Source organism: Planococcus citri, chromosome 5 (genome assembly GCF_950023065.1).
Source record: "Planococcus citri chromosome 5, ihPlaCitr1.1, whole genome shotgun sequence".
In the NCBI taxonomy this organism is placed as follows: domain Eukaryota; kingdom Metazoa; phylum Arthropoda; class Insecta; order Hemiptera; family Pseudococcidae; genus Planococcus; species Planococcus citri.
This window is the reverse complement of record NC_088681.1, coordinates 63894017-63920211: the sequence shown is the minus strand read 5'-3', so window position 1 is coordinate 63920211 and position 26195 is coordinate 63894017. Positions and strand designations below refer to the sequence as shown.

General features: G+C 36.8%; 1 protein-coding gene and 1 long non-coding RNA gene across 2 annotated transcripts in view; both read right to left on the bottom strand.

The window, feature by feature from the left end:
• Positions 1–7056: 7056 nt before the first annotated feature.
• Positions 7057–8629, bottom strand: LOC135848806 (uncharacterized). The gene is made up of 3 exons (XR_010559438.1): positions 8495–8629; positions 7544–7648; positions 7057–7431 (listed from the first exon to the last, which is right to left on the bottom strand). It is a non-coding gene; the product is annotated as an uncharacterized LOC135848806 (long non-coding RNA).
• A 10487-nt stretch (positions 8630–19116) lies between these two features.
• Positions 19117–26195, bottom strand: part of LOC135848083 (uncharacterized) — a 30193-nt gene continuing 23114 nt past the window's right edge. Inside the window, exons 2-3 of the mRNA XM_065367858.1 lie at positions 19518–20278; positions 19117–19419 (exon numbers count right to left, since the gene is read on the bottom strand). Coding sequence (XP_065223930.1) covers positions 19245–19419; positions 19518–20278 — 936 coding nt within the window. The 3' untranslated portion in view covers positions 19117–19244. The remainder of the gene's footprint in view (positions 19420–19517; positions 20279–26195) is intronic.

Below are 26195 nucleotides of genomic sequence, written 5' to 3'. Positions count from 1 at the left end.
TTGTATCGATTTAGCTCCACCTCTGAAGGGCAGTTTATCTACAAAAAGGTGGAGCATACCTGACGTCAGTGCAACATGCCCCGCCTTCCTTGTTTGGCCACGCCCTTGCTGCCTTGCACTAGCAGTTGGTAGCTGAGAAGGCATAGCTCCAGACATCCTATATTATAGTTCTAGGTGTTTCAACTTTCAAGTTATTAAACACGATTTACACGGTTTATTAGAACCTGAATACAAGTGTAGTAAAGTTTGAATGTTGTTGCAATTCCAGCTACTGATAGTTTAAACAAACCAAACGATTTCATGTCAAACGTGATTTGATTCTGCATCATGAATGTGATAATTTGCTTCCTCAAGGGAATGGAAAATGTATACCATGGTGTGTTGTAAATGGCATTTTGTAGCACTGTATTCACATCCGATAATAATTCTCCACAGTAACAACTCATCATCAAGCAAAGTATGCCCAAGATACTAGAGGAGGCTAATTTCACTTTGAGAACTGTACTTATGTTAGTCTAAAACAATGAAATTGAGTTCAGTACATATGTGAGGTGGATGGTTTACATGCCACACTGCTGCAGAGTAGAAAAATTACTATAATTGTACCTTCAAAAACAGAGTTATCAGTAGAACTGCACTGACTGAAGCATAGGTCACCACCAAAGTGGCTGTGATTTCAAAACACGACATTGTTTCACGAGTGAATCTGCATCAATGAAGGATTTTATTGTAAAGCCATTGCCCATTCCTCATCATGAGTAACCATCAATCATCTACAAACATCCTACAATATACTAATCTTACTTGATGAGAATCTGGTGTTCTTTCATCACAGACACAAATTTCCTGGAATTCTCTGCAGATAGTATCTTGCTGGAATGATTGGGTTCTCTCATTGATGAGATTATGTTCCCAAGCATGGTGAACCTAATGTAAACAAAGAGGGTAGCCAGGGCAAAAGACGCTATACAAAACACCAGCAAGTAATGGCCAATGAACCCGCTCACATATTGCATCAATATCGAGCACGAGTATTTAAATGTGGTATCTCGCTTCCAAGGATACCATATGGGATATATCAGAACCGTGAAATCATCTGTGTCTACATCTGTAAATATGGCGGTGTAAAGAGGGACTGTGAAAGTGATAAATATCAGGACAATGATCACGCCAGAAATATAGCTTATTCCTCGCTGTATCTTTGTATTAGCCATGTCTGCAAATTCACCACTGCTTTTCTCATAGTCGAGTGCTTGTTGATACAGATACCTGAGTAATGATTCCCGACGACGAAGTGTTGCCATTGTTGTTAGTACTGAAAAACAAGCATATATGCAGTGGATGTTTTCCATGAGATTAGATCGACGATCTGGTATAGTGATGGTGGCTCCTATGATACAGTAGCCAAATCCTAAGTACATCCATAGCATGTAAATACGCGTGAAGCGTTGCAGATTAGGATACATGAAGATTCCAGCTGGCAGATAGAGAATTTTGAGCATTGCGGACATTTTGTAATTTATGTGCTGTAAAAATGAATTGGAAATGTAAGCAGAGGGTATTTGAAATACATTAAGATGATGTGGATACTCACCCATTTAGTTTTTACTTTTTTGCTATGATGATGATGGTGTTTCTTTAGAACCTCCATTTGTAGAGATTCTTTTGTTAGGATAGTTTTTATGGTTGCAGTTTGGTTTCTTGGTGGTGTAGACATTGCCAAAACAGGTCGACGATTTTAGTTCTACTATTGTCAACTGTGGCTTAAAAGCTTTCAAAGCTCAGCCATGTGTTGGAAAACGTCAATTATTTAAATAAACAAAGAAAACTTTTAATCGGAGTTACGAAAGAAAATAGTTTACTAAACGTGTGATTATTTTTGAACGAATTTTCTTCGCATTTTTGAATTTGATTATTTTGACATACCTATTAGTTCAAGTTTTTAGGTATTGCAGACAAGGTGTAGTTCCTCAGTGGTGTAGTAGGTAGGTGCAGGACTTTGTTTACGAGGTATTTTCCAGCTACAGATGCAAGCTTGAACATGTGATTAAAAAATCTTACCTGCATTTGTCAACATTACACATCAAGTGCTGGGGGATTCATCAGTAATTAGCCGAGCTAACAGATAATGCACACCATCACCATCTGCTAACAGAATCAAAAAACTTAGCATCTCTATGGAGGACTAACCTGAATGCATAAATCTCAAATATGTGTATCTCTAGGGTCAGCAGTTCACTATTGACTATTCCTATTTAAGTTTTACGCTCGGTGGCGTAGTGGGTTGAGCCATGGTTTTCTGAACAAGAGGTCATGGGTTCAAATTCCGCTAGAGACGCAAGCGTTAACATGTAATGCATACATTGTAGTGCATTTAACATCTATTACACGTTAAGCTCCGAGCACCAGAACAGCAGAGGCAACAGAAATGGACACAACCTGTTGCCGGTATCAAAAAGCTGTAGGGTAAGGTTGCCTAAATCGTACCTCTTCTTGGTTATTAGGACCTGGAGAGCCCAATTTTCACTCTTTTTGACTGATTTTTTTTTTAAATTGTAGCTTGAAACCTTGTCTATTGAATGACGTATCAATAGAGTAATTTATTCTTCAACGAGAAGAGATATTTCAGTTTCCGCAAAGGTCTTCAAGTAGTACGATTTGGGAAACTAGTCTCCTAAATCGTACCACCAGTTCCTCAAGTTTACTACCCAGTCATTTTAGTCATATTTTGAAGGAAGTAGATGAAATGAGGTAGAAAAAATCAAGAAAAAGCATAAGGTTTTCATTTGTATTCATTATAACACATTTTTGATTTGTAAAATGAAAAAAATACTACATGTTTGTCTTGATGCTTTTTATTCAGTTTTCTTTTAGTTTTTACCTGGTACGATTTAGGGAACTCATTGCATATAATGCAAATGTAATGGTACAATTTAGGAAACCTCAAAGTGGTACGATTTGGGCAACTTTGGCATTTTTTGAATAACTGGCAACACTGTCATAAAATATACTTGTAACTGACATCTGTGCGCAATGAAACAATTATAAATATGTGTTTCAAGTGATCCATTGAAAAAAATTCCACTTGATTAGTCCTATCCGGGCTCCAACACCTTACATACATAAAAAAAAATAGATCCCAACCACACATTTTCTTTAAATTGTGATAAGTTACGCAAACATTAGTCAATCTGGCAGATTTTTTTTATATAGTAGTTGGCAACACTGACACTTTTCAGTTAATACCCCAAAAAAATTATAGGAGTGCTACTTCCATGAAAAGTAGCAGGTGGTACGATTTAGGGAGTGGTACGATTTAGGCAACCTTACCCTAACTGGTTGAGCAACTATAGGTAGCGGTGATTATGGAACTCAGGGTTGTAAAAACCCGGCTAGTGATGTATTAGCTACTTTGTAGATAGCATAGAAAGCAACGGGAAACTACTACGTGAAAGCTCAAAACAACATCGATTCCCCAGAATAATCGCAGTGGCAATAGGCTTTCGCCTCACCCTGTTGGGGTACCACAAAAATGTGATTTCCAATGTCCTGTAAAGGACAAAATTTACCATGGAAATAGAAATGATTAGGTGTAATATTGTGTAAGCACCCAAGGAAATTCATTTATTTTGAAGTTGAATATTCTACATGTTCAAAGAAAATGGCAGCTGTTACTGATGGAAAACTGTTACTGAAGTCTGGAAGATTCACCCTACAAATTATTGCAGACTGAGTTTACAGGGTGTTCCTGAAGAGGTCCTCAGCCAACTCCCAGATCAACAGAGCCTTAACAAGCAGTTACAAAGGACTCAAAAAATGCCTCAAGAACTTGTACTATTGAGAAATTAATAATTTTGTGTTTCGTCGTCTTAATACGCAAGGTGGCTAACTCCAATTTTTCACCAAAATGAGTTATGACTGCCATTTCATTTTTCTTCACTTAATTCATAAGTTGAAACCTTAAAAACATGCCTGTGCAGACCCATCGGCCTATTATCTGTGGTTGAAGTCAGGAAAAGTATCCAACTCCGCTAAAGGATAACACACTATGTATTTATCTATGTGAAACTGTTTTATTTTTACGTTACATGAAAATGAGTTATGAACAGCGTCTGAAAGGTGAACCTTCATACAGAGTGGCCCAAAAGTCAGTATCCCGATTTTCACATTTTAGTTTTTCTTAAAAAAATCAAAAACTAAGCATCCTAGAAAAAAACTACCGACATCATGTCGATTCAAAATTTAATTCTCTACAACTTTGTGGTCATGAAATTTTTTTTGGACGCTTCCTTTCGCCTCCAGATCGATTTTTGTGGCGTGATGATTTTCATGAAAAAATTTTCAAAAGTTCATTTCTAAGAGTTTTAGTTTTTCTTCAAAAACTCAAAAACTAAACATCCTAGAAAAAAACTAACGACATTATGTCAATTGGAAATTTTATTCTCTACAACTTTGCTGCCGTGAAATTTTTTTGGACGCTTCCTTTCGCCTCCAGATCAACTTTTATGAAGCTCAGTTGGCAAATTTTTCAAAAATTTTAGTTTTTTGTAAAAAAATCAAAAACTAAGCATCCTAGAAAAAAACTAACGACATTATGTCGATTGGAAATTTTATTCTCTACAATTTTCCTCGACGTAATTTTTTCGTAGGATGCTTCTTTTCATCTCCAGATCAATTTTAATGAAACTTAGCCTGCAAATTTTTCAAAAATTTTAGTTTTTTGTAAAAAAAATCAAAAACTAAGCATCCTAGAAAAAATTACGTCGAGGGAAATTGTAGAGAATAAAATTTCCAATCGACGTAATGTCGTTAGTTTTTTTCTAGGATGCTTAGTTCTTGATTTTTTTACAAAAAACTAAAATTTTCGAAAAATTTGCCAACTGAGCTTCATAAAAGTTGATCTGGAGGCAAAAGGAAGCGTCCAAAAAAAATTTCACGACTGCAAAGTCGTAGAGAATAAAATTTCCAATCGACATAATGTCGTTAGTTTTTTTCTAGGATGCTTAGTTTTTGAGTTTTTGAAGGAAAACTAAAACTCTTAGAAATGAACTTTTGAAAATTTTTTCATGAAAATCATCACGTCACAAAAATCGATCTGGAGGCGAAAGGAAGCGTCCAAAAAAAATTTCATGATAACAAAGTTGTAGAGAATTAAATTTTGAATCGACATGATGTCGGTAGTTTTTTTCTAGGATGCTTAGTTTTTGATTTTTTTAAGAAAAACTAAAACGTGAAAATCGGGATACTGACTTTTGGGCCACTCTGTATATATGTAACTTCTGACATTGAAAATCACCTCCGGTGAATTCATTGGTGTATGTAGTATCCGCGTTTGAGGTTGGGACAAAAATATCTAACTCCACTCAAAGTGGCTTAAAATGTGTCAAGTGAAAAAAATTTTCAGTATAATTTTTTTTTACTTCAATAAATAACACCCATCAATAGTTGATAACACTGTTTTTCTCATTTCTTGAACAATTTACAAAAATGGAGTTGACCACTTTGCATAATTATTAAGATGACAATTTGTAATATATTTTTTCAATTTTTGGGTATAAGTAAGCCTTTCAGGTAAATGGATTTGGGTAAGCAGGGCTTCCAACCCATACCTACCAATACCCTTACCCGTACGGTACCCATACCCAAAAATACCCAAACAAAATTCCATAAATTTCTGTACCCGACCCATTGACTTTTTAGATATGGACCGCTAGTGGCCCATAAGCTTAACATACAGCCTTTGTCTTGGAACATAGTAAGTGAAGGGTTGCAATCTGCGCATGCACCAGTTCTGATATGACATTATACCTCACCTCCATGGTGCGGTTCCACGATGGAGGTGGTATAACATCATCTGGTACGACATCAACCTGTAAACATTTTTCAGATTCATTCATATCCAAAAAGTCAATGACCCAAACCTGTACCCATACCAGAAAAAATAAAACAAGGAATACCTGTACCTGTACTTCCACACCTGCACCATTCCCTTACCCGTACTGATGAAACTATTTTGAACCCAAACACCCAATAGACCAGGTACTACATTAGAGTATTCCACCAAAATAGTATCCAAAATAGCTGAAAAATTAAGAAAATCTAATACCCTTACCCATACCCAACAAATTTTGGAATACTGCACCCAATACCCATACCTACCTGATCCTCTGAAAAGAAATTCTGTACCCGTACCTGATACCCCTACCCAAAAATGTTTGGGTACGAATACACTCGATTAAATCAATTTGGGATATAAAAATTTGGATTTTGAGATTCTAGAAAGTGGATTTGGGACCATGTCCGTTTACTGCCTAGCTTTCAGGTGCTTGTGTAGATGTTACTAGTAAGCAATGGGGAAATTTGAAAATAAAATTTCCAAGTGATACATCATCAACACTGTATAGGAATAGCACCAACAATAAGGGATGTTAGCCTCAGTACCATATTTGGTTCAAGGGTACGCATTGATTTGTACACAATACCCCATTTTAGGGTTTTCTGTCATGATGGTGATGATAGCTGATGAGGTGGCTGAAAATTTGTAGTTGTAAGTACATGAAAGCATCGATTTATGTACAGATAATTGTTTTTATTCAAGTATATTGAAAAATATTTCTTCAAGTTGGTTTTAAATTATCTCAATTGATTATTGATTGATCAAAAATATACATTTTATTGAGCCTGTAGTATCATTCTGTTTGCATTTCACGGCCCAATTATGAGAATCCAGATGTGTTTGTAGCAACGAAGGAAAAATATGATTTGCTTCATAATCATTGTGGTGTAAATTCCATTTAGCAGCTTCATAGATAGTTCAAAATTCGTTTCTTCCTAAAAATTTATAATACTGAGAAAATTCGGCCGAACACATCAACAGTTGTTTTCTTATCGTTTTTTTATTTTCTTGTTGGCTTAAATAATGGTGTGTTCTCATTTACAGAATCAGGTAGGTAGGTACTTACTTCTACAAAAGTTGAAAGTTTTCCTGAAAAATTCTCAATTTCCTTTATTTACCGACAAAGTAAATAGTTACTTACAAACTTTAAACTACACGACTTTCAAGGGTCGAAACATCTATTTATTTCATGACGTAGGTAAACTTTCCAATTATAATTTAATAATTCTGTACATAGGTAGGTACTACTTAGTGCTGTATTAATGCTATTTACATGAAGCTAAATATCCTGTATGTATTTGTACTGATGAGATTGTGAAAATGTCTCAAGTGTCCTGTCGTCGTAGAACTTGTATACACGTATAGAGTAGTTTGAATGCTTGGGCTATATACGAAACACATAACGGAACCATGTCGAATAATCGCATTTCAAAATTCACTTGGTTTTGTATCATGAACGTGACGATGGATTTACGTACATCTATCGAGTAGGTGTACCAAGATTTACTGTAGACTGCATCCATCAACTTCTTGTTCTGTGAATTAGAACGTAGGTACAGAAGAGTTATTGAACTTATCAATGGTGTGAAAAATTGCTAATGCTGTCAGGGGTTGAGAGGTAAGATGGGTGGCGAAGTGGATACTTACAACATTGAATAAGAACTCTCCGCAACAGCAACAAATCACCAGAGAAGTCGTCGCTACCACCGAAGTCGATGCCAGTTTTATTTTTAGCAGCGTGCCAACGTTAGCCTGCAATATGCATGATTTGTTAGTGCTTACAGAGTGTTCAAAAATATTCCATAGATGATATATATTTATTATTTGAATCAAGAACATTGTTTAACGATTTTTTTTTTTACTTTCACTATTTACGTTTGTAAGTTTTAACGAAAAAAATAAAAAATAAAAAAAATACTTGAAACTTTTAGCCCCCCAGAAAGCCCTTTTTGAATTGGTACATTTTGATCATGAAAACTAGTAGTCTTGACTCCCCCATACCTGGCTGATGAAAAATTGAGACTTTAGCTTCCCCAAATCCTTAAAAATAATTGGATTATACGTAGGTACTAAAAATAGTGTCACAAGAAATTGAAAATAGAAAAATGTATATGCGATTTCCAATGTCCTGTAAAGGATAAGGAACCACGACGACGACTAACACAGAAATGGAAAATTTTGAACCATTGTTTTTATTCCATACTTATGTTTCTGAATTTCTGATATTTTTTTTTAGGCTTTCATTTTAGGTAGGTACAAATAGAGAGAACCAACGTATGTATTTTGGGTTACTAGGGTTGAATTGTTCTTAAAAACGAGCTTGCTTGGATAAATTGTGACACTAAAATGGAAAATTTTTGGCGAAATTCGTAATTTTTTTTCATTTTAAAATTTTTATTCAACTGGGAGATTTTTTTTGGAGTTGGGAAAATCTGAATTTTTTTTTTGGAAATTATTTGGTACCTATTTTTTAACTCAAAAAACTTCGGGGGGGGGGGTTGTGCATGAAAAGTGAAACATCTAAATAATAAGTCCCTTGGGTAAGACTATACACTCTGTTTAACAAATTCGAATTACTTTTAGGTACCTACTACCTACCTTTAAGAAAAGAGTAATTAGAAGAGCAGCAGCAATCGTCGCATAAGTTACCAGAATTGAAGCCAATAATGTAAAGCAAGAGACGGTTTCTCGAGTGAACCTGAAAGAGGAAAAATGCATTTATGTACTTGAAAGTTGTACTTGTCTTATTTTGATTCACTTCTGTGTGGTCCCAAAGTCTTTTCAATCTTGCTCAAAATATTTTTTCGAGTTTTCCTGCCTTGATTGTGATTAAAAAAATGACAAATTACCCTCCTTTTTCATTCTTGCTGGATGGATTGGAGTAGGAAGGGTGGGGTTTCTATTCATTTTTTCATGTTTAAAAAACGAGTCCTCGATTTTCTTTTTTGAAAGTTGAGTTTTTGAACGATCTCTGAGTCGTGCCGAGAAAAATGTCAGCAAGAGAACAACTCAATATTTCACTATTTCGATTTGTTTCGTCGAAGTTGAATTTTATAAAAGATTATGTAAATAATTTATTTTTTCCTGAGTAAAAAAGTTGGTTTATAGAATGCTGAAAATGACTTTTTTTTCTCCATACGTTCAACCTAAGATTTCATTTCTTAGCCAATTTCAATTACAAGCCTGAGTGTTTATTGGCCTGATTTTTAGGTTTTGATTCTAAACCTCACGTTGCCTCAAAATCCGAAATCTTTCGAGAGAGGGGGAGGGGGATTGGTGTGTAAAATTCTATACAAATGAAATGCTGGTGTGAAAATACAACCCTTTCGAGGAAGGGGTCAAGGTTACTCACAACTTCGTTTATTAGTTTTCTTTGGCAACAATTTTTCAAGGAAAAGTTCACTTCATCAAATGATGATTCTTTGTAATCGCGTTTCGCTATTTTCAATGTCTTGTGGGTTGTGTTTTTGAAATTTTATTTGAAATCTAGTTTGAAAAATGCATTCGGGACTTCGGCTGCAATCTATTGGAAGAACATATTTTCAGGCTGAACGTCTTAAAACCTAATTTTTCAGTGTTCGAATTAGGCTCGACATTTTCGAGGGGATTTTGTAACCATATTGGAAACTCAAAAACTGCTGGAATAATAAATGGGTCATTCCATGTCAACTCAACAACGTTTTTGAGTCATGTCTTTCGATTTCGCTCAAATTTCTTTTACAATATATACCCACCCAGTAAGTAAGAACCCCGCAATTAGTTTGGTCCCAGCCCCCTCAGAGGGTGAGTTGGGGAGGGGGCTTCCATTATTTTCACATTGTCTCGAGGTACTCAACTTCAGCAGCCCATTCCTCCAAAACTATGATACTTTGATCAAAACTGATTTCACAGTTCAAAAGGGCATTGCATTTAAAACTTTTTAAGCATTTTGAAATTTTCAAAAGTTGAAAGTTTAATTTTCAAATTAAAAGTTCAGATTTGAAAATGGCACTGTAAGTGGCCCTATCATTTAAAATTCTGAAAAAATTTCCATAGATGTATTTTTTGATACCTTTTAGAAATGTTCAATTTTGGAGAAGGGATTTCTCATTGGAGGGGGAGCACCCTCACCCCCAATTCTGGGCGAAACTTTCGAAAGAAAATCTGGGGCATGTGATATATCGAATTCTATGTTTTTGGTGACGCTGAACACGAATATGATGTCAGATTTTTAATAGGACCTCATCCATGGCCCCCAGCAACTCCCCAAAGGGGGCGAAAGTTCAAAAAAGTGTTTTGTTCGTGTGACACATGGAATAGTATGTTTTTGGTGACGCTGAACACGAATATGACGTCATATTTTTGATTGGACTTCATCCACAGCCCCCAACTATTTTTTGGACTTTTACCTATTGGGGGAGGTTCGGGGGGCCATGGGTGAAATCGATTCGAAAAACTAAGGCAATATTCGTGTTTAGCGATATGGAAAACATACTATTTCATGTGTCACACGAATGTAACCATTTTGGGGGGGTCACCCTCTTTGATGAGGTGCTGGGGGCCGTGGATGAGGTCCTATCAAAAATCTGACATCATTTATTCGTGGTCAGCGTCACGTCACCAAAAAATTAGAATTCGATATATCACATGCCCCAGATTTTCTTTTGAAAGTTTCGCCCAAAATTGGGAAATTTTTTCAGAATTTTAAATGGTACTCGCACTTACAGTGCCATTTTGAAACCTAAACTTTCAACTTTTGAAAATTTCAAAATGCTTAAAAAGTTCTAAATGCAATGCCATTTCGAACTGTGAAATCAGTTTTGATCAAAGTATCATAGTTTTGGAAGAATGGGCTGCTGAAGTTGAGTACCTCGAGACAATGTGAAAATAATGGAAGCCTCCCCCTACCCACCCCCCGAGGGGGCTGGGACCAAACTAATTGCGGGGTTCTTACTTACTGGGTGGGTAATGGGTATATATTGTAAAAAAAATTTGAGCGAAATCGAAAGACATGACTCAAAAACGTTGGTTGAGTTGACATGGAATGACCCCAATGTAGTTAGCCCAGTCAATATGCAATTTGACCCAAACATAATTACAAACAAAGGTTTTTTTGGTGAATATTGTCTAGGGTGGTGTGCTGAATAACATACTAAAAGTTCTCGCCCCTACCCCACGAGCTAACCCCCCCCCACAGTGGATCAAAGCCCCCCAAAATCAGTTTTTCATCAAGAACTCCTGAAAAATTGAATTTTGAGTCAAATGAGCCCCGTGATCATTTCATCTCCTTCCCAATACTTATCAAATGAGCTATCGACCAACTCCCTAGCCTCAAGGGGGGAGGCGCTACGACCCCTCAAAGTGACGCAATTTCAATGATTTTACATTTTATGATTTGGGACTTGTAACCTGTTCTAACTGATAAAATGAAGTCAAACTTGGGGAATGGGATTCTTTTGGGAGCTAGAGTTGACCTCTGGAGTGGGGAGGGTCAAAGTTGAAAATTACGGAAAGGTCATTTTTTTGGAGGAGCATAACATGACCCCAAATGGATGAAAAGAGTCCAAAATCATACCATCAGACAGTTTTCTACCTGTGATCAACGTATCCAAATTTTAGCTTCCTAGGTCATCCCCACTCCTTTTAAGATGGAAAAAACCGAAAATAGGGGCAAAATAAGGGGATTTTTAGCTTAATTCCGCTTTAAATAGGGCGGGGATGACCTAGGAAGCTAAAATTTGGATATGTTGATCACAGGTAGAAAACTGCCCGATGGTATGATTTTGGACCCTTTTCATCCATTTGGGGTCATGTTATGCCCCTCCAAAAAAATGACCTTTCTGTAATTTTCAACTTTGACCCTCCCCACTCCAGAAGTCAACTGTAGCTCCCAAAAGAATCCCATTCCTCAAGTTTGACTTCATTTTATCAATTAGAACAGGTTACAAGTCCCAAATCATAAAATGTAAAATCATTGAAATCACATCACTTTGAGGGGTCGCAGCGCCACCCCCCTTGAGGATAGGGAGTTGGTCGATAGCTCATTTGATAGGTATTGGGGAGGAGATGAAATGATCACTGGGCTCATTTGACTCAAAATTCAATATTTCAGGAGTTCTTGATGAAAAACTGATTTTGGGGGGCTTTGATCGACTGTGGGGGGGGGGGGGGGTTGGTTAGCTCGTGAGGTAGGGGCGGGGACTTTTAGTATGTTGTTCAGCACACCACCCTACACAATATTCACCAAAAAAACCTTTGTTTGCAATTATGTTTGGGTTCGCCCATTTTTTTCTGCAATTTGCCTGGGCTAGTACTCCAGCCTGAGGATTTCTGCAATGAGGCGTTGGCCAATCCCCCGCCTCCGGCTCCACTATTTAAATCTCAATTTTTTCAAGAAAATGTCCGGAAACCCGAAGAATATGTGTATCAATTTAAACGTATGTACCTACCTTACCAGATCTTGATGATCTTTTATGATATCGACAAATTTACATCGCATTTGTCGCTGAAACTGATCCACAAAGCTATACTGCAAATTGGCCGGCATTTCTTCGATGACGTTTTGCTCCATCGTGCGTATCTTACGCTCCAGTATCGAGTAGCGAATATAAATGAATAAACTGGCGCATACGAACGATCCTACCACAAAGGTGAGCAGATAGTACGCGTACAAGACGGATATCGATTGCAATACCAACGAGTATACGTATTTCTGCATCGTATCTCTTTTCCACGGATACCACATGGGGTAAATCAGCACGATGAAGTCGTCGGTTCGAGCCTCGGTGAATAGCACAGCGTACAGAGGTACGGCTATAATTAAACAAATTAATAAAAAAATGGCCGCGAGAACTTGCTTGATTCTGTTACGTATCATGGCGTCGGCCATTTCGGCGAATTCGCGCGATTTTTGGTGTTGTTCGACTTGCTGGTAGAAACGCCATAGGTAGTCTTCGTGGTAACGTCCGACTAGCAATGAGATAATAACGATGCAGCCGGATGATATGAAGTAGAGGTTCTCTAGTGGTTGAGTTTTTTCATCGTCGATGGTTACCATCGCGCCGAGTGTATTGAAGCTGAATAAAATGTACAAGATGACGAGGTATCCGCAAGAGTACGGTTTGATTGCCTCGTCGATGAAGATACCGGCAGGAAGGTAGAGTATTTTTAAGATCGATGAGATTTTTATCTGATCGGATGTGTCCTGCGCAGAAATCATTTTTTCAGAAGGTTGAAAGTGATTTTTTTTTTTGGTTCGATGTTGGGGCTAAAATTGCCATTATTATGGATAAGATATTAGAAAAAAAATCAGAAAATATTCTAAGATCGAAAAAAACTTGAACCGTTTTGAAAATGAACTTTTTAATTTTTTCTTACCTTTTGAAGAAATGTTTTCAATTGAGAAAAACTCACCGAGTGCGTCCGTTTTTGCAGATTTTCACGACATGATTTACTAAAACCGTCGATAATCACTTGATATTTCATAGCTGACGAAAAATTCTTTAAAATTTGCCAGAATTGTTTTACGAAAATACCTGAAATTTTTATACGAGCTTGCTTACTTATATGTACCTACCAATAAATAACTGTCTGGTAGAAAAACAAAACGACAAATGTGTCTGTTCTTCTTCTGAAATAGAGAATGTTATTAATTTATTCTCACGTCGATTATAATATGTATTTAATATACGTACTCGATTGATTCATTTTCATTATTTTCTGTGTTTGTGTTTTCCCAACAACGTTCGTTTCGTGAAATGAAATGTGAAATGCACGATTTGGGAATCCTGTCACCATTTTGTTTACCATTTGAATTATTTCTTCGTAGGTGTTACGATTAAATGACATCGTCCGGTGACATCTGTGACATGTTGGATGAGAAATGGAGGGCTTATTTTTCGTGTTTCGAACATTCGAAGATGTGTTGGAAATAACCTTATGTTTCTATTTCGAATGAAGGAGTTGAATTGATGCCTTACTCGATGAAGTGGAAAGTTTACCTACTGTGATGACATTCTATGGTCACGATATCCTTTCGATAGATTGAGACCGAAGAAGGTTGATGACTTGCTAATCCATTTTGACCTTGATGTTGTGAGGACATTTTTCACGTGGGATGCTCGTGGATACTTTTATGCATACCCCAGAGCCAGAAGTAGTATGGAAATTCATATGTGGGTTTGAAATTAGCTGAGGATTTTTCCTATAGGAATATCCATAATAATTAATCATTGATCATATTATTTTATTAAAATTTTACTACATTTGAATTTGATATTTAGTTATCTATGATTAAATCTAATAAATTGTAAAATAAAAAATTTAAGTAGGTAGTCGATGACTAGGGATAGTTTTTTTTCTTAGCGATATTGTGATTGCATGATCAAGCAGCACGTTGCCTCAAAAACTGAATACATGAGTATAATAATTTGGACACAGTTACTATGTACGGTTTGCAGAGTAAACTCAAACCGAATGACTTCATTTGAAATTCTCGTTGATTCTGTATCATGAATATGACAATAGATTTACGCAGCTTGACAGAGAATGTGTACCAAGGCGTGTTATAAATCGAGTTCATCAGTTCGCCATTCTGTAAAGTTACAGAAACTATTTGAAATCTGAATTTTTTTTCTGAATAGTAAGTTCGTGGAAATCTAGGTACCTATCTGGTGACAAAATGTTCGCAAAAGGGTCATTCCATGTCAACTCAACCAAAAAAAGGCGATTTTGAAAGCCATGTCTTTCGATTTCGCTGATTTTTTTAAAATAATATCTACCCAGAAAGCCGCAATCAGTTTGGTCCCAGCCACCTCAGGGGGCGAGTAGGGAGGCCTCCATTATTTTCACATTGTCTCGAGGTACTCAACTTCAGCAGCCCATTCCTCCAAAACTATGATAGTTTGATCAAAACTGATTTCACAGTTCAGAAGGGCATTGAATTTTGAACTTTTTAAGTATTTTGAAATTTTCAAAAGTTGAAAGTTGAACTTTCAATTTGAAAGTTCAAGTTTCGAAATGGCGCTGTAAGTGGGAGCTACCATTTAAAATTTTGAAAAAATTTCCATAGATGTAAATTTTGATACTTTTTCGAAATATTTAGGTTTCGAGATAGAACTCTTGACGGAGGGGGAGCACCCCCACCCCCAGTTTTGGGTGAAACTTTCAAAAGAAAATCTGGGGCAGGTGATATATCGAATTGTATGTTTTCGGTGACGCTGAACACGAATATGACGTCAGATTTTTTATTGGACCCATCCACGGCCCCCGGCTCCTCCTCAAAGGGGGTAAAAATTCAAAAAAGTGTTTTGTTCGTGCGACACATGAAATAGTATGTTTTTGGTGACGCTGAACACGAATATGACGTCAGATTTGTGATTGGACCCCATCCACGGCCCCCGACAATTTTTTCTGACTTTTACCTATTGAGGGATGTTCTGGGGGCCATGGGTGAAGTCGATTCGAAAAACTAAGGCAATATTCGTGTTCAGCGATATCGAAAACATACTATTGCATGTGTCACACGAATGTAACCATTTTGGGGGGGTCACCCCCTATGGAGAGGTGCTGGGGGCCGTGGACGGGTCCAATCACAAATCTGACGTCATATTCGTGTTCAGCGTCACCAAAAACATACTATTCCATGTGTCACACGAACAAAACGCTTTTTTGAACTTTTTCCCCCCTTTGAGGAGGTGCTGGGGACCGTGTACGGAGTCCTATCGAAAATCTGACGTCATATTCGTGTTCAGCGTTGCCGAAAACATACAATTCAATATATCACATGCCCCAGATTTTTTTTTGAATGTTTCACCCAAAATTTGGGGGTGGGGGTGCTCCCCCTCCGTCAAGAGTTCCATCTCGAAATCTAAATATTTCGAAAAAGTATCAAAATGTACATCTATGGAAATTTTTTCAAAATTTTAAATGGTAGCTCCCACTTACAGCGCTATTTTGAAATTTGAACTCACAAATTGAAAGTTCAACTTTCAACTTTTGAAAATTTCAAAATACTTAAAAAGTTCAAAATTCAATGCCCTTTTGAACTGTGAAATCAGTTTTGATCAAAGTATCATTGTTTTGGAGGAATGGGCTGCTGAAGTTGAGTACCTCGAGACAATGTGAAAATAATGGAGGCCACCCTACTCGCCCCCTGAGGTGGCTGGGACCAAACTGTTTGCGGTTTTCTTACTTACTGGGTGGGTAGATATTGTAAAAAAAAATTTGAGCAAAATCAAAGGACATGACCCAAAAACGTTGGTTGAGTTGACATGGAATGACCCAATTAACGAGTTTTTCCTTTCATTGGATGAGGAGGGGGGGTTGATACTGAGGAAAGCGTTTTTTTTCTTCAAAATGATCAGGTTAGGGGAAGGGGGTAATTTGAGCATTCAGCTCGAACAATTAATACAAATTTTTGTTTTGGTGCCCAAATTGCTCCATGTTCGCGTATCAATTTTTAATTCGGGAACGTTGAAATGTGATCAGGATTTGGCATCTTCATCATTTCAAAACACTTTTTATGATCTATGGAATCTCAAAATTATACACATACTTTTTCAGGTAGACTTCGTTTTTGAAAAATTCAAAAATATGTTGAAAATTGAATAATTTGATCTAATTTTCACGTGGGAACCTCTAAACTCCGGGATCTCCGATTGGGGCGGAACTTTTAGACAGGATAGGACAAAAGGAGGCCTCAAAACACCCTTCCTGCTCAATTTTCTGCTGAAGCAAACTTGATTTTTTCTGATTTTTCGTGAGCTAAGTTATTTGTAATTGCGGTGTGTGGAAAAATTTCGAAAAAAATCACCATTTTTATGAACTTAAGATGTTAAAATTTCGAACAAGTAGCGTTTCTGGCCTTTTTGCTCCTATATTTGTTGAATACTCCCAGGTTAGAATGACCTTACGTGTTGGTGAATTATTCAAAAAAGTGACCTTTCGGCCTCACGAAAATTGGTTAAAATATTACGGTAAATCCAGAGAATGTTTTTTGGGAATTTTTGACGAATTTTCAGCTCAAAATTGGGTCATTATTTTTGAAAATATGGTGTGTGAAATTCATAAAAATGGGTTAAAATTCTGCAAAAAATTCAAATATTTCGGCGAGTATGTTTTTTGAGAAATTTTGAGGAATTTTTAGCCCAAAATTTGGTGATGGTTTTCGGGGTTTTTGAAAAAGGCGCAGTAGCGACTTATTAGGTAGAAAAACTCAAATTTTAATGATTTTTTTGAGCTTTTTAGAATAATTTTGATTTTGAAATTGGGTCAAGTATTATTTTTTAGATTTCTGAAAAAACATCTGAATGCCTCGATTCCTTGCAATTTTTAATTCAGTTTGTTTTGTGTTATACATTAAAAGTACCTACTACATAATTCGTTACGAATTCTTTTTTCGAAATTCTCAAAAATCGTGACTTAATTTTCAGCTCAAACTTCGACGAATCACTTTTAAGAATTTATCTTTTAATCTCGGAAATCATTTTGACCCAAGCTTGTGCTCAAGAATTCTTCAAAAATGCTCATATGAAAGTACATTAAACAAATTTTTTGATTTTTTGTCGTAATTGTAAGGCCAACTGATCATTCACATGACATCTTTTCCAGAAACATCGAAAATCTTGTCCAAATTTTGTGCTTAGAATTCTTTAAAAATGTTTAAAAACAAGTTCCCGAAAATGTTTGAATTCCTCGCGAAATTTTAATCCATTTTGATAAGTCACATGACGACGTCATATTAAAAAAAATCCCAAAAATAATGACGCCATTTTGAGCTCTAAATTATTCAAAAATGTTCAAAAACTGTTTTCATGGAAATTTTAGATTTTCTACCGAAATTTCAACCTATTTTGATAAGTCGCGTGACAATTTTATCAAAAATAACAAAAATCGTGATCAAATTTCAAGCTCAAAATTTTTCAAAAATGTCCAAAAAACATTTTTTTTTAGTTTAAATACGCACTCGAATTTCTTGGAAAATTTTAATCACTTCAAAAATCTTGAAAATATTGACCTAATTTTAGGTTGAAAATTCTTCAAAGACACTCGAAAAAAATTTTGATTGAAATTTTTTATTTTCTGGAACGAAAATCTTGATCCATAAATTTTGGGCAATTATCTGAATTTCTAGTAAAATTTCAACTCATTTTGATGAGTAGGACGCTTTCAAAAAACCCAAAACAATGACCCAATTTTGGACTAGAAATTTTTTAGAAGTGCTAAAAAAAATGGGTTAAAGTCTCCTCTTCAAGGGAAGTTTCAAATCATGGACATGTTTTTTGCTCGAGTTGATTTAATTTCAAACGAAAATAATATTCTGGCAATATAAAAGAATGTCATTTTTGACAGTTTGACGTAACTGTAGCAATTCAATGTTTTTTTTTACATGTTTCTGAATGTCAACCAATGTCTTTCGGATCAGCTGACGCGGGTCAGCGTCTTGTTTTTAAAGTTCTTGAAGGTCAAACATGATGTGAAGATTTCAAGAAGTTTTTTTCCATTTCCAAAAGGTATTATCTTGATAATTTTAAACAGAGCCCCCCCCCGGCCAAGAGAACATATCCACGTCAAGAAAAACTAGGATAAAAATTTATTTTCTGATGACACTTTTAGCCAATTTGATTGGTCGAATGATATCTTTTTCAAAAATGTGCATTCCGGAAACCATGCCACCATGGCCGAATTTTAAGCTCAAAATTATCAAATATGCTCAAAAAACATTTCAGTGGAAACGATTGATTTTTCGTGAAAGTGTAACTCATTTTGAATAATTGCACTGCCATGCTCGAGGTCGTTTAGAAATTTTGAAAAGGCGAAGGCCTTGTAAAGATCCTCCATTTTGATTTGAAGATTTGACTAATTATGTTTTTCTTGTAATGTTCAATTTTTAGCTGGCTTTTAACATTTTAAAAATTTTAATCTCATCTGGAAAGGTTTCAAAAATTAATTGATATGTCTATTGAAATTGAAGAATTTTAATCATATTTTTGAAAGTTGTATTTTTCGATACAATTTTTTAGGCTTTGAATGCTGAGTTGAAATTTTAAAAATTGAATATACTTAGATTTTTCTACTTTGATTAAAATGTTGAAAATTTTATTAAGGGTTTCCCTCCGCTGGGTGGTTAATTTGGGGGGGGGGTGCCATCTGCTTCAGCCTATATGGGGGGGGGTCTTCTTTTCTCGAGGTAATGGTTCAGAATAATAAAGTGCATAATATTAAAGTACACGTACCAATCGTAAAAGAAGATCTCCACATAGAGAGCAAACTACCAACGAAAGCATTCCCACAATCGACGTAGAGAACAGTTTTACTTTGAACAAAGTACTCACATCACTCTTTAAAAAGATGAGGAAGCGATTATAACCTAATTCGATCCGCGATCATGTGCCAAGTGAATTCGATAAGTAATAATTTTAATAATAAAAGTACTGAAACTGACCTTCAAAAAAAGTGTAATGAGGAAAGCCGCAGTCGCCACGGAATAAGTCACCAGAGTGGTCGATATTAAAGTAAAACACTCTATGGTTTGTTTGGTGAAGCTGTAACATGATTGTTAACACATCCAGTTACTGAGCATCATAATAATATGTATTTTTATGCTCTCGAACTCTCCTCAAGCTAATGAAACAACTCCTACCTTATTAAAATTTGATGCTCGCGTACAATTTGTACGAAATTTTCATGCAAATCGTCGCGACTCTTCGACACCGTATCGAGCATCGCTGCAGTTTCTTTCCCACTATCACAATGGCGACTATCTGTCTGCATTCTGGAAATCTTGCGACCAAGCAGTATAAAACGAACTCGTATGAATAAACAGGCAAACACCAAAGATCCCAGCAAGAAGCTCATCAAGTAATACCCATACAATACGGAAACGTATTGCATAAACAAAGAGCACAAGTACTTGCGCACAGTATCCCTTCTCCAAGGATACCACATCGGATACAACAGCACCATTAAGTCTTCGGTTTTGGCATCTGTGCATAAAATCGTGTACAGAGGGACGACGACGATGAAAATCAAAGGCACGACGATGGCAGCCACGGCGTACTTCAATTTACTGCGAATCACCGTGTGAGATAGGCGATTGAATTCGGACGATTTTTGGTGCTCGATGATCTGCCAGTATAGATGCCAAAGGTAGTCTTTGTGGTAACGTGCGATCGTCAAAGAGATCAGCACGATGGTGCCTGAAGACATGAAGTAGAAGTTCTCCAGAGGTTGGGCGTCTTTATCGTGGATGGCTGCAGCTACGCCGACAACATTGTAGACGAATAGTAAGTACAAGATGACCAAATACGGCAACGAGTACGATTTGATCGTCTCGTAAGCGAATAAACCGGCTGGTAGGTAGAGTATTTTCAGTATGGATGATAAGTGGAAGATTCGAGGCTCCTGCGAATATCGAAAGATTTAAATTGGAATGGCTGGAAATTATTCGGAGAGGTTTTTTCGTTCGTCGTATCATACACTAAGGGACGATCACTCTTGAAATGTGTTTTCTCGCAGACGAGTTTTAGGACTATGCCGGTTTTAAACGATTTTTGGTAAGTTTGAAAGAAGAGGTAAGTAGTACCTAGACCTACTGGAGGACAATGACCTTGAATTTTTCCAAATCCAACTTTTTCCACCACAAGAATTGTCGAAATTGCTTAAAAATCAAAGTACCGGTTTTTCAAATTTTGTGACATTTTAGACCTCTTTCCTCTTCCTTTACAATTCATCGTAGGTCCTAAATGTTTGTAGCATCTACATATCTCTAGATGATCCATTGTAATCCGATCAACTGGGACAACTTCTTTCTTATTGGGGAAATCCTAAGAAACATTTTAAAACAAACTTAATTGCCAAAAAAGAAGTTGGCCTTACTAACAAAATGGCAGCCATTTTGACTGATACAGGGTGTGCCAAAAAAGTTGAACTGTTTTCAAACGCTCACTGTGTGGCAACACTGATACGAAGGTGAACCGTGTTTGCGCGAAAGTGTTTCCAAAAGTACGCCATTTGATATGCTTTACCAACACAATTCATTTTTTGAAAGCAATTGGGATAAAATGTGACAGCAAATTTTTGATACACTTGCGAAGTCGCCACAAAATCTAATGTTACTTATTGAACTGTTTTCAAACGCTTATTACGATGGTAAAACTGAGTGCAAAACAAAAAGCAATTTGATGAAAATGTTCGTAAAAGTACGCCATTTATCATACAACTCAAATACTGCCTATTTTTCGAAAAATTAAGGCTGCAATATTCAATTTTCTGACGGAGTTGCCGCTAATCCGCTATGCACAAGTGTAGTCAACATTCCTCCATAAAACACGGAGCTATCCCCAATAATCCTCATCTACCAACTGTTGTTGAGTGTTTGAACTTCATAGGGATGCATTTTTGAATCATCTTTCGCAATTTGTCGCCAATAAGAATGATTTAAATGGAAACACTCGTGTTTACGTCCCTCATAATCGGTTTTGCTTGTCTAACACATTCGTTATTCGCTTCTGTTTGGCTCGAATCTCAGTCTTCAGCATTCTTCTCACCACTCCGAATGTTGCTGTCGATTCCTCTGAGTATAAAAATTACCCCTCGCCCCCTTTTTTCATTTGCGGAAGGCATTAGACCATGTCTTATTGGTTTAAAATGTTTGCACAATGTGTGCGGAAATTGAAAAACACTCATTTTTAAAACCACTGTATGCAGTCAGAAATCGCGTTCTTTGCACAACTGCCGAACCATGCTTATCAAATTGCATACTTTTGAGAACAGTTTCCCGCAAACGCGGTCCACCTTCGTATCAGTGTTGCCACACAGTGAGCGTTTGAAAACAGTTCAACTTTTTTGGCACACCCTGTAGGTCAGCCGACATCACAGATACTGCTCTCCAACATATAACTCGCATGAAATTCATTGAACTGTACAAAGCTGAATCAATCATGCAAAAAGTCATCAACAGCCAAAATTTCAAGTGCTAAAGTGTATTTTTTGATTTTTGGTGATTTTTTGAAAATCAAATTATGCCAAAAATATGAAAAAAAAAATCAAAATTTCACCAAATTGACCTGGAAAGCAGAAATTTGAGATATGATCGATTTTTGATCTGCCAAAATCGATTGGAAATGGTTTCAAACCGTTTTGAGTAGTGTGGAGTCTTCGCCAGACTTTTAAATCTTAAAATTTGTACAAAATTTTATCAAAAAAAGTTGTAAATCCCAAATTCACGCTGAACTTCCTTCATTCACCCATTCGTCTATACTGAACCTGAACTAAATACTGCGGAACTGAACTGAACTGAACTGAATACTGAAATTTATTCATTCATCCATTCATTCATCTTTCCATCTTTCTGTCCTTTTGTCGTCTTTTTGTCTTTCTGCCTCTTTTTCATTCATTCTCGGCTGAACTCAAACTGAAACAAGAGCTGCTGACAGGTTCAAGCCATGATCTTAGAATCCGCCACAAATCCCATATAGTCAACAAGACAGGAAATGTCAGCATAACCACAATAACTGAAGATGGTGAAACATCCTCCTATTAAGAATAACAGCCAGGGTCTCTGAACTTGACCAGGCAAAAACCAGCTTGGAATCGGATGGCGCCACAATGACTGACCTGACGTGTTGAGTAGTGCTGAAAGGCATGATGCTTTGCGATGGATGGTCAGAGAAAAACTGGAAGCTGAAGAGTGCTCCCCTGTGGGGGGGGGGCAGGTGCCTGGAACACGGGTTATACCACTGGGACCGTATGAGAACAGCCACAGATTAGGAGATGTCAACTCGAGACTTCTAGTGGTGAGGTCATTCTTTGATCATACAAAAAAGCCAACTCTTAAGGACAATCCGATCAGCCCCCAGTTCATTCTGGGGAAGTACTTTGCTGATATTAAATACCAAAATGTGGCTTGTAGGTTAGTTGATAGGGCCATGGACCAGCTAGTTGTATCCAATGATCTGGGACACCCCTACAGCCTGATCTTCACAAACCACAGATACACCAACTCAATGAAATATCTTGTGCTCAGAGCCATAAAGGAGAAATTCTATCATCCAGTGGGGCCAGCTTCTGTGTCCTCCCTGCTTCCATACAGGGACGAACGAACGAACAAATTTATTTATTTGCATCAGTATACATTATACAATTTATAAGATATCCCCCCCCCATCACTTGCAGTTCAAAAATGTCATTAACATATATTAAAAAGAGGGTTGGGCCCAGTATGCTACCTTGTGGTACCCCATGTACCACAGGCGAGAAATTCCCAACTTTATTCCCAACTTTTAACAGCCTGAGTTCTTCCCTCCAGGTAGGATCTGAACCAATCATGCTGCACACCCCTTATTCCACAGTCCCAGAGCTTCCGCAATAGAATCCCAAAATCAACTGTATCAAATGCCTTACTGAGATCAAGGTATGCCGCTGCAACACTATCACCCGCATGTAGACCCTCAACTACCTCAGTTATGTGATCAAACAGGGCATCACAGGTACTCTTCCCATTTAAAAATGCATATTGCTGTTTTAAAAAGAAATTTTTTGAATGCAAGAAATTTAAAATTCGATTTTTTACAACTTTCTCAAAAATTTTTGATAGAACTGGGAGGAGGGAGATTGGCTTGTAATTTTCCATCAGTAACTTACTCTTATTTTTATGAACTGGGACAATAATGGCCTTTTTCAGAGACTTTGGGAATTTACCTCGATCTATTGATTTATTAAAGATATTGTAAAGACTGTTGTAATCTTTTACTTGCACCTGCGGTGCTAAAGTCTTACATGGTCTAACTTCACCCTAACGACCTAGTTAGACCTATACCTAGTGCTAAGCACAGATAGGCACTGGCGATTTACCGCCTCGTATACCTACTCTTCGGAGATAATATGAAATATAAATTATGCATATAGAGAAATATGAATAAAATGAATACTCGGTCGACTATAACGTTACATTAGCTTTATTGTTAATTAAGCACTGTATTATACATAGTCTGATTATATTACGTAAATAGAATTACGATTTAAATAAAGGAAGCGAGTACACAGTAGTCGCAAATACGTGTTAAAAACACCACCCAGGGACAAGGACATCTATGCCGGATAGGGCAGGTCTGACATAAATGACTCATTATGAGAATTTAGAGATGCTGCAGTTCATCTCTTGAGTAACCACGATCCAATCCAATAGTCCATTACGTAAAAGATATTCCATATCCCAGTAATTATTAGGTGGAAAGTACGTGCTCCATACGTCGAACGTACTGATAGGGCTCCGCACCTCGACCTATCTATTGAATGGGAACTAAGCTCTCGCTTAGTGAGTCCGCGGTTGACTGAAGTTGTGATCGGATAACGTGAAACACTTCACTGACGCGAACTAAACCGCTAGATAGCGTGGTTACGTAAGAGAACTGAGCGAAAGGTAGAAGGAGAACAATTTTCTCTCGCCTAAACGACAGAAAATGGCGCAATTCCTCCCTTTACATTGCCCCGAGTGTTTACTTATAGGAATATGTAACCACTCTAACAAATAAAAAGGGAGAATGACCCATGTGCCCTATCCTTGCCCCGGGTGTTTACATGTTGCTATTGAAATAAATAAATATAAACAAAACAAATTAACAAAATCTTCTTATCACATATGGAATCATAGTGATTACAAACTAAAAAATGTAACTTCTGGGAGAAAAAGGATAAAACTAATTATAGTAAAAGACATGAAAAGAACATTTGAGATATATATATATATATCAAATATTAAGTGAGATTAAATTACGTAATACAGAATAGTCAGATTACAATTGGGAATGTCAACAAATCGAACAGGAGATCGAAAATACATAACGGAATTTTGCCAATATTACAGTATGTTTTACATGTGTATATTATTACGTTGCTTTATGCTATTGTTTACATGAATTTATTCATTGTTTCAGGTTCCAAGAGAGATGCTGCGTATCTTGACTTATGTCTTCTTCGTGATTTGCTTTTTTCCGGGAAGTAAGAATTACGTAAAGTTGATAAGTTTCCAACTGTTCGATACTTTGTGACGTGATTTCGTTCTACAGGTGCTTACTCAGCAAGAAGAGGTAATAAACCCAACACAGCCTCTAGGATGATGCGATGATCAAGAAATGGACATTTATCAATTATCTTTTCCGGTAACGTTCGATCCAGTATGCTTTCGAGTTGTTTTATGTAGTTTGTATTGTGAGTATCTTTTTTCGATATGCTGATGGCTTCTAACCAATTTCTGAATTTCTTCGTTTTATCACTATGTATCGTGTGTTTTATAGGTGGTATGACGTAGATTTTCTTTACGCCTGAGTTATTCAACGTCTTAATCAGCGCATTGAAATCGTCTCTCATTTTTTCTTCGTTAACGTTTTCATGGAGATCTGTATGAGCTATTGATATCAGAACTTTTTTAGGTAATTTCGTCACGTTCTTTGCGATTGATCTATTTAAATCTGTTGTTGATATAAAACCATTTACATAATCATTATATTCCAGTTTTTCAGTATAAGCTTGATCACAGGCTATCGCAAAATGAACCATTTAATGTACTAAGCCATCGCCCAGCATCCAGTACTGCTGCAGAAAGAAGATGGTTTCCGTTCCTTTGTTTCGTAACGTAAGCGTAGCACCAGTTGTGTATAGGTTATATCTAAACTTCCTACACGTCGAGCCAAATTCATCAGGTATGGAAGTTTTTAGCGTCATTCTTCTGATTTCTTCTTGAAATATTTTTCTGGTTACCGGTAAATGTACTACTTGTTCTTTGTTGTCGTAGGTTGAGATTGTCAATCGATTTCGGTAGTTTTTTACATCACGGATTGCCCCGAAATGTCCCGGTTTGAGAGGGCTATGAGTTTGGTTGTTATCTATAATGGACTCGAACTTATTCTGCTCATATTTTGTTCTATATCGATTGATAGCATTACGTCGGTGAGTATTACGTAAAGGAGTTCTTGGTACGTATCTTGAGCCTGATGGCTTAAGTATTACTTTTAGATTTTTCGTATTAAGTGGTTTTCTTTCAGGGGACTTACGGCGTAGTTGAATCATGGTTTTGCTGTTTTTTGGCGATGGCGGTAGTTTTTTCGGTGGTGATTTCTTCGGTGAAGATTTTGCCGGTAATTTCACTGTTTTCGTAATGGTTGATTTGAGTAGCGGGATTTTAAATTCGGCTGTTTTTTTCTGTTTTCAGGTGTTCGTGTTTCCAATTGGTATCCTCGTCTGATGTATCTTCATATTTCGGTTCGAATTGCGATTCATCGATTTCTTTTTCGTTGGATGTGGATTCCGCCGGGATCTGTTC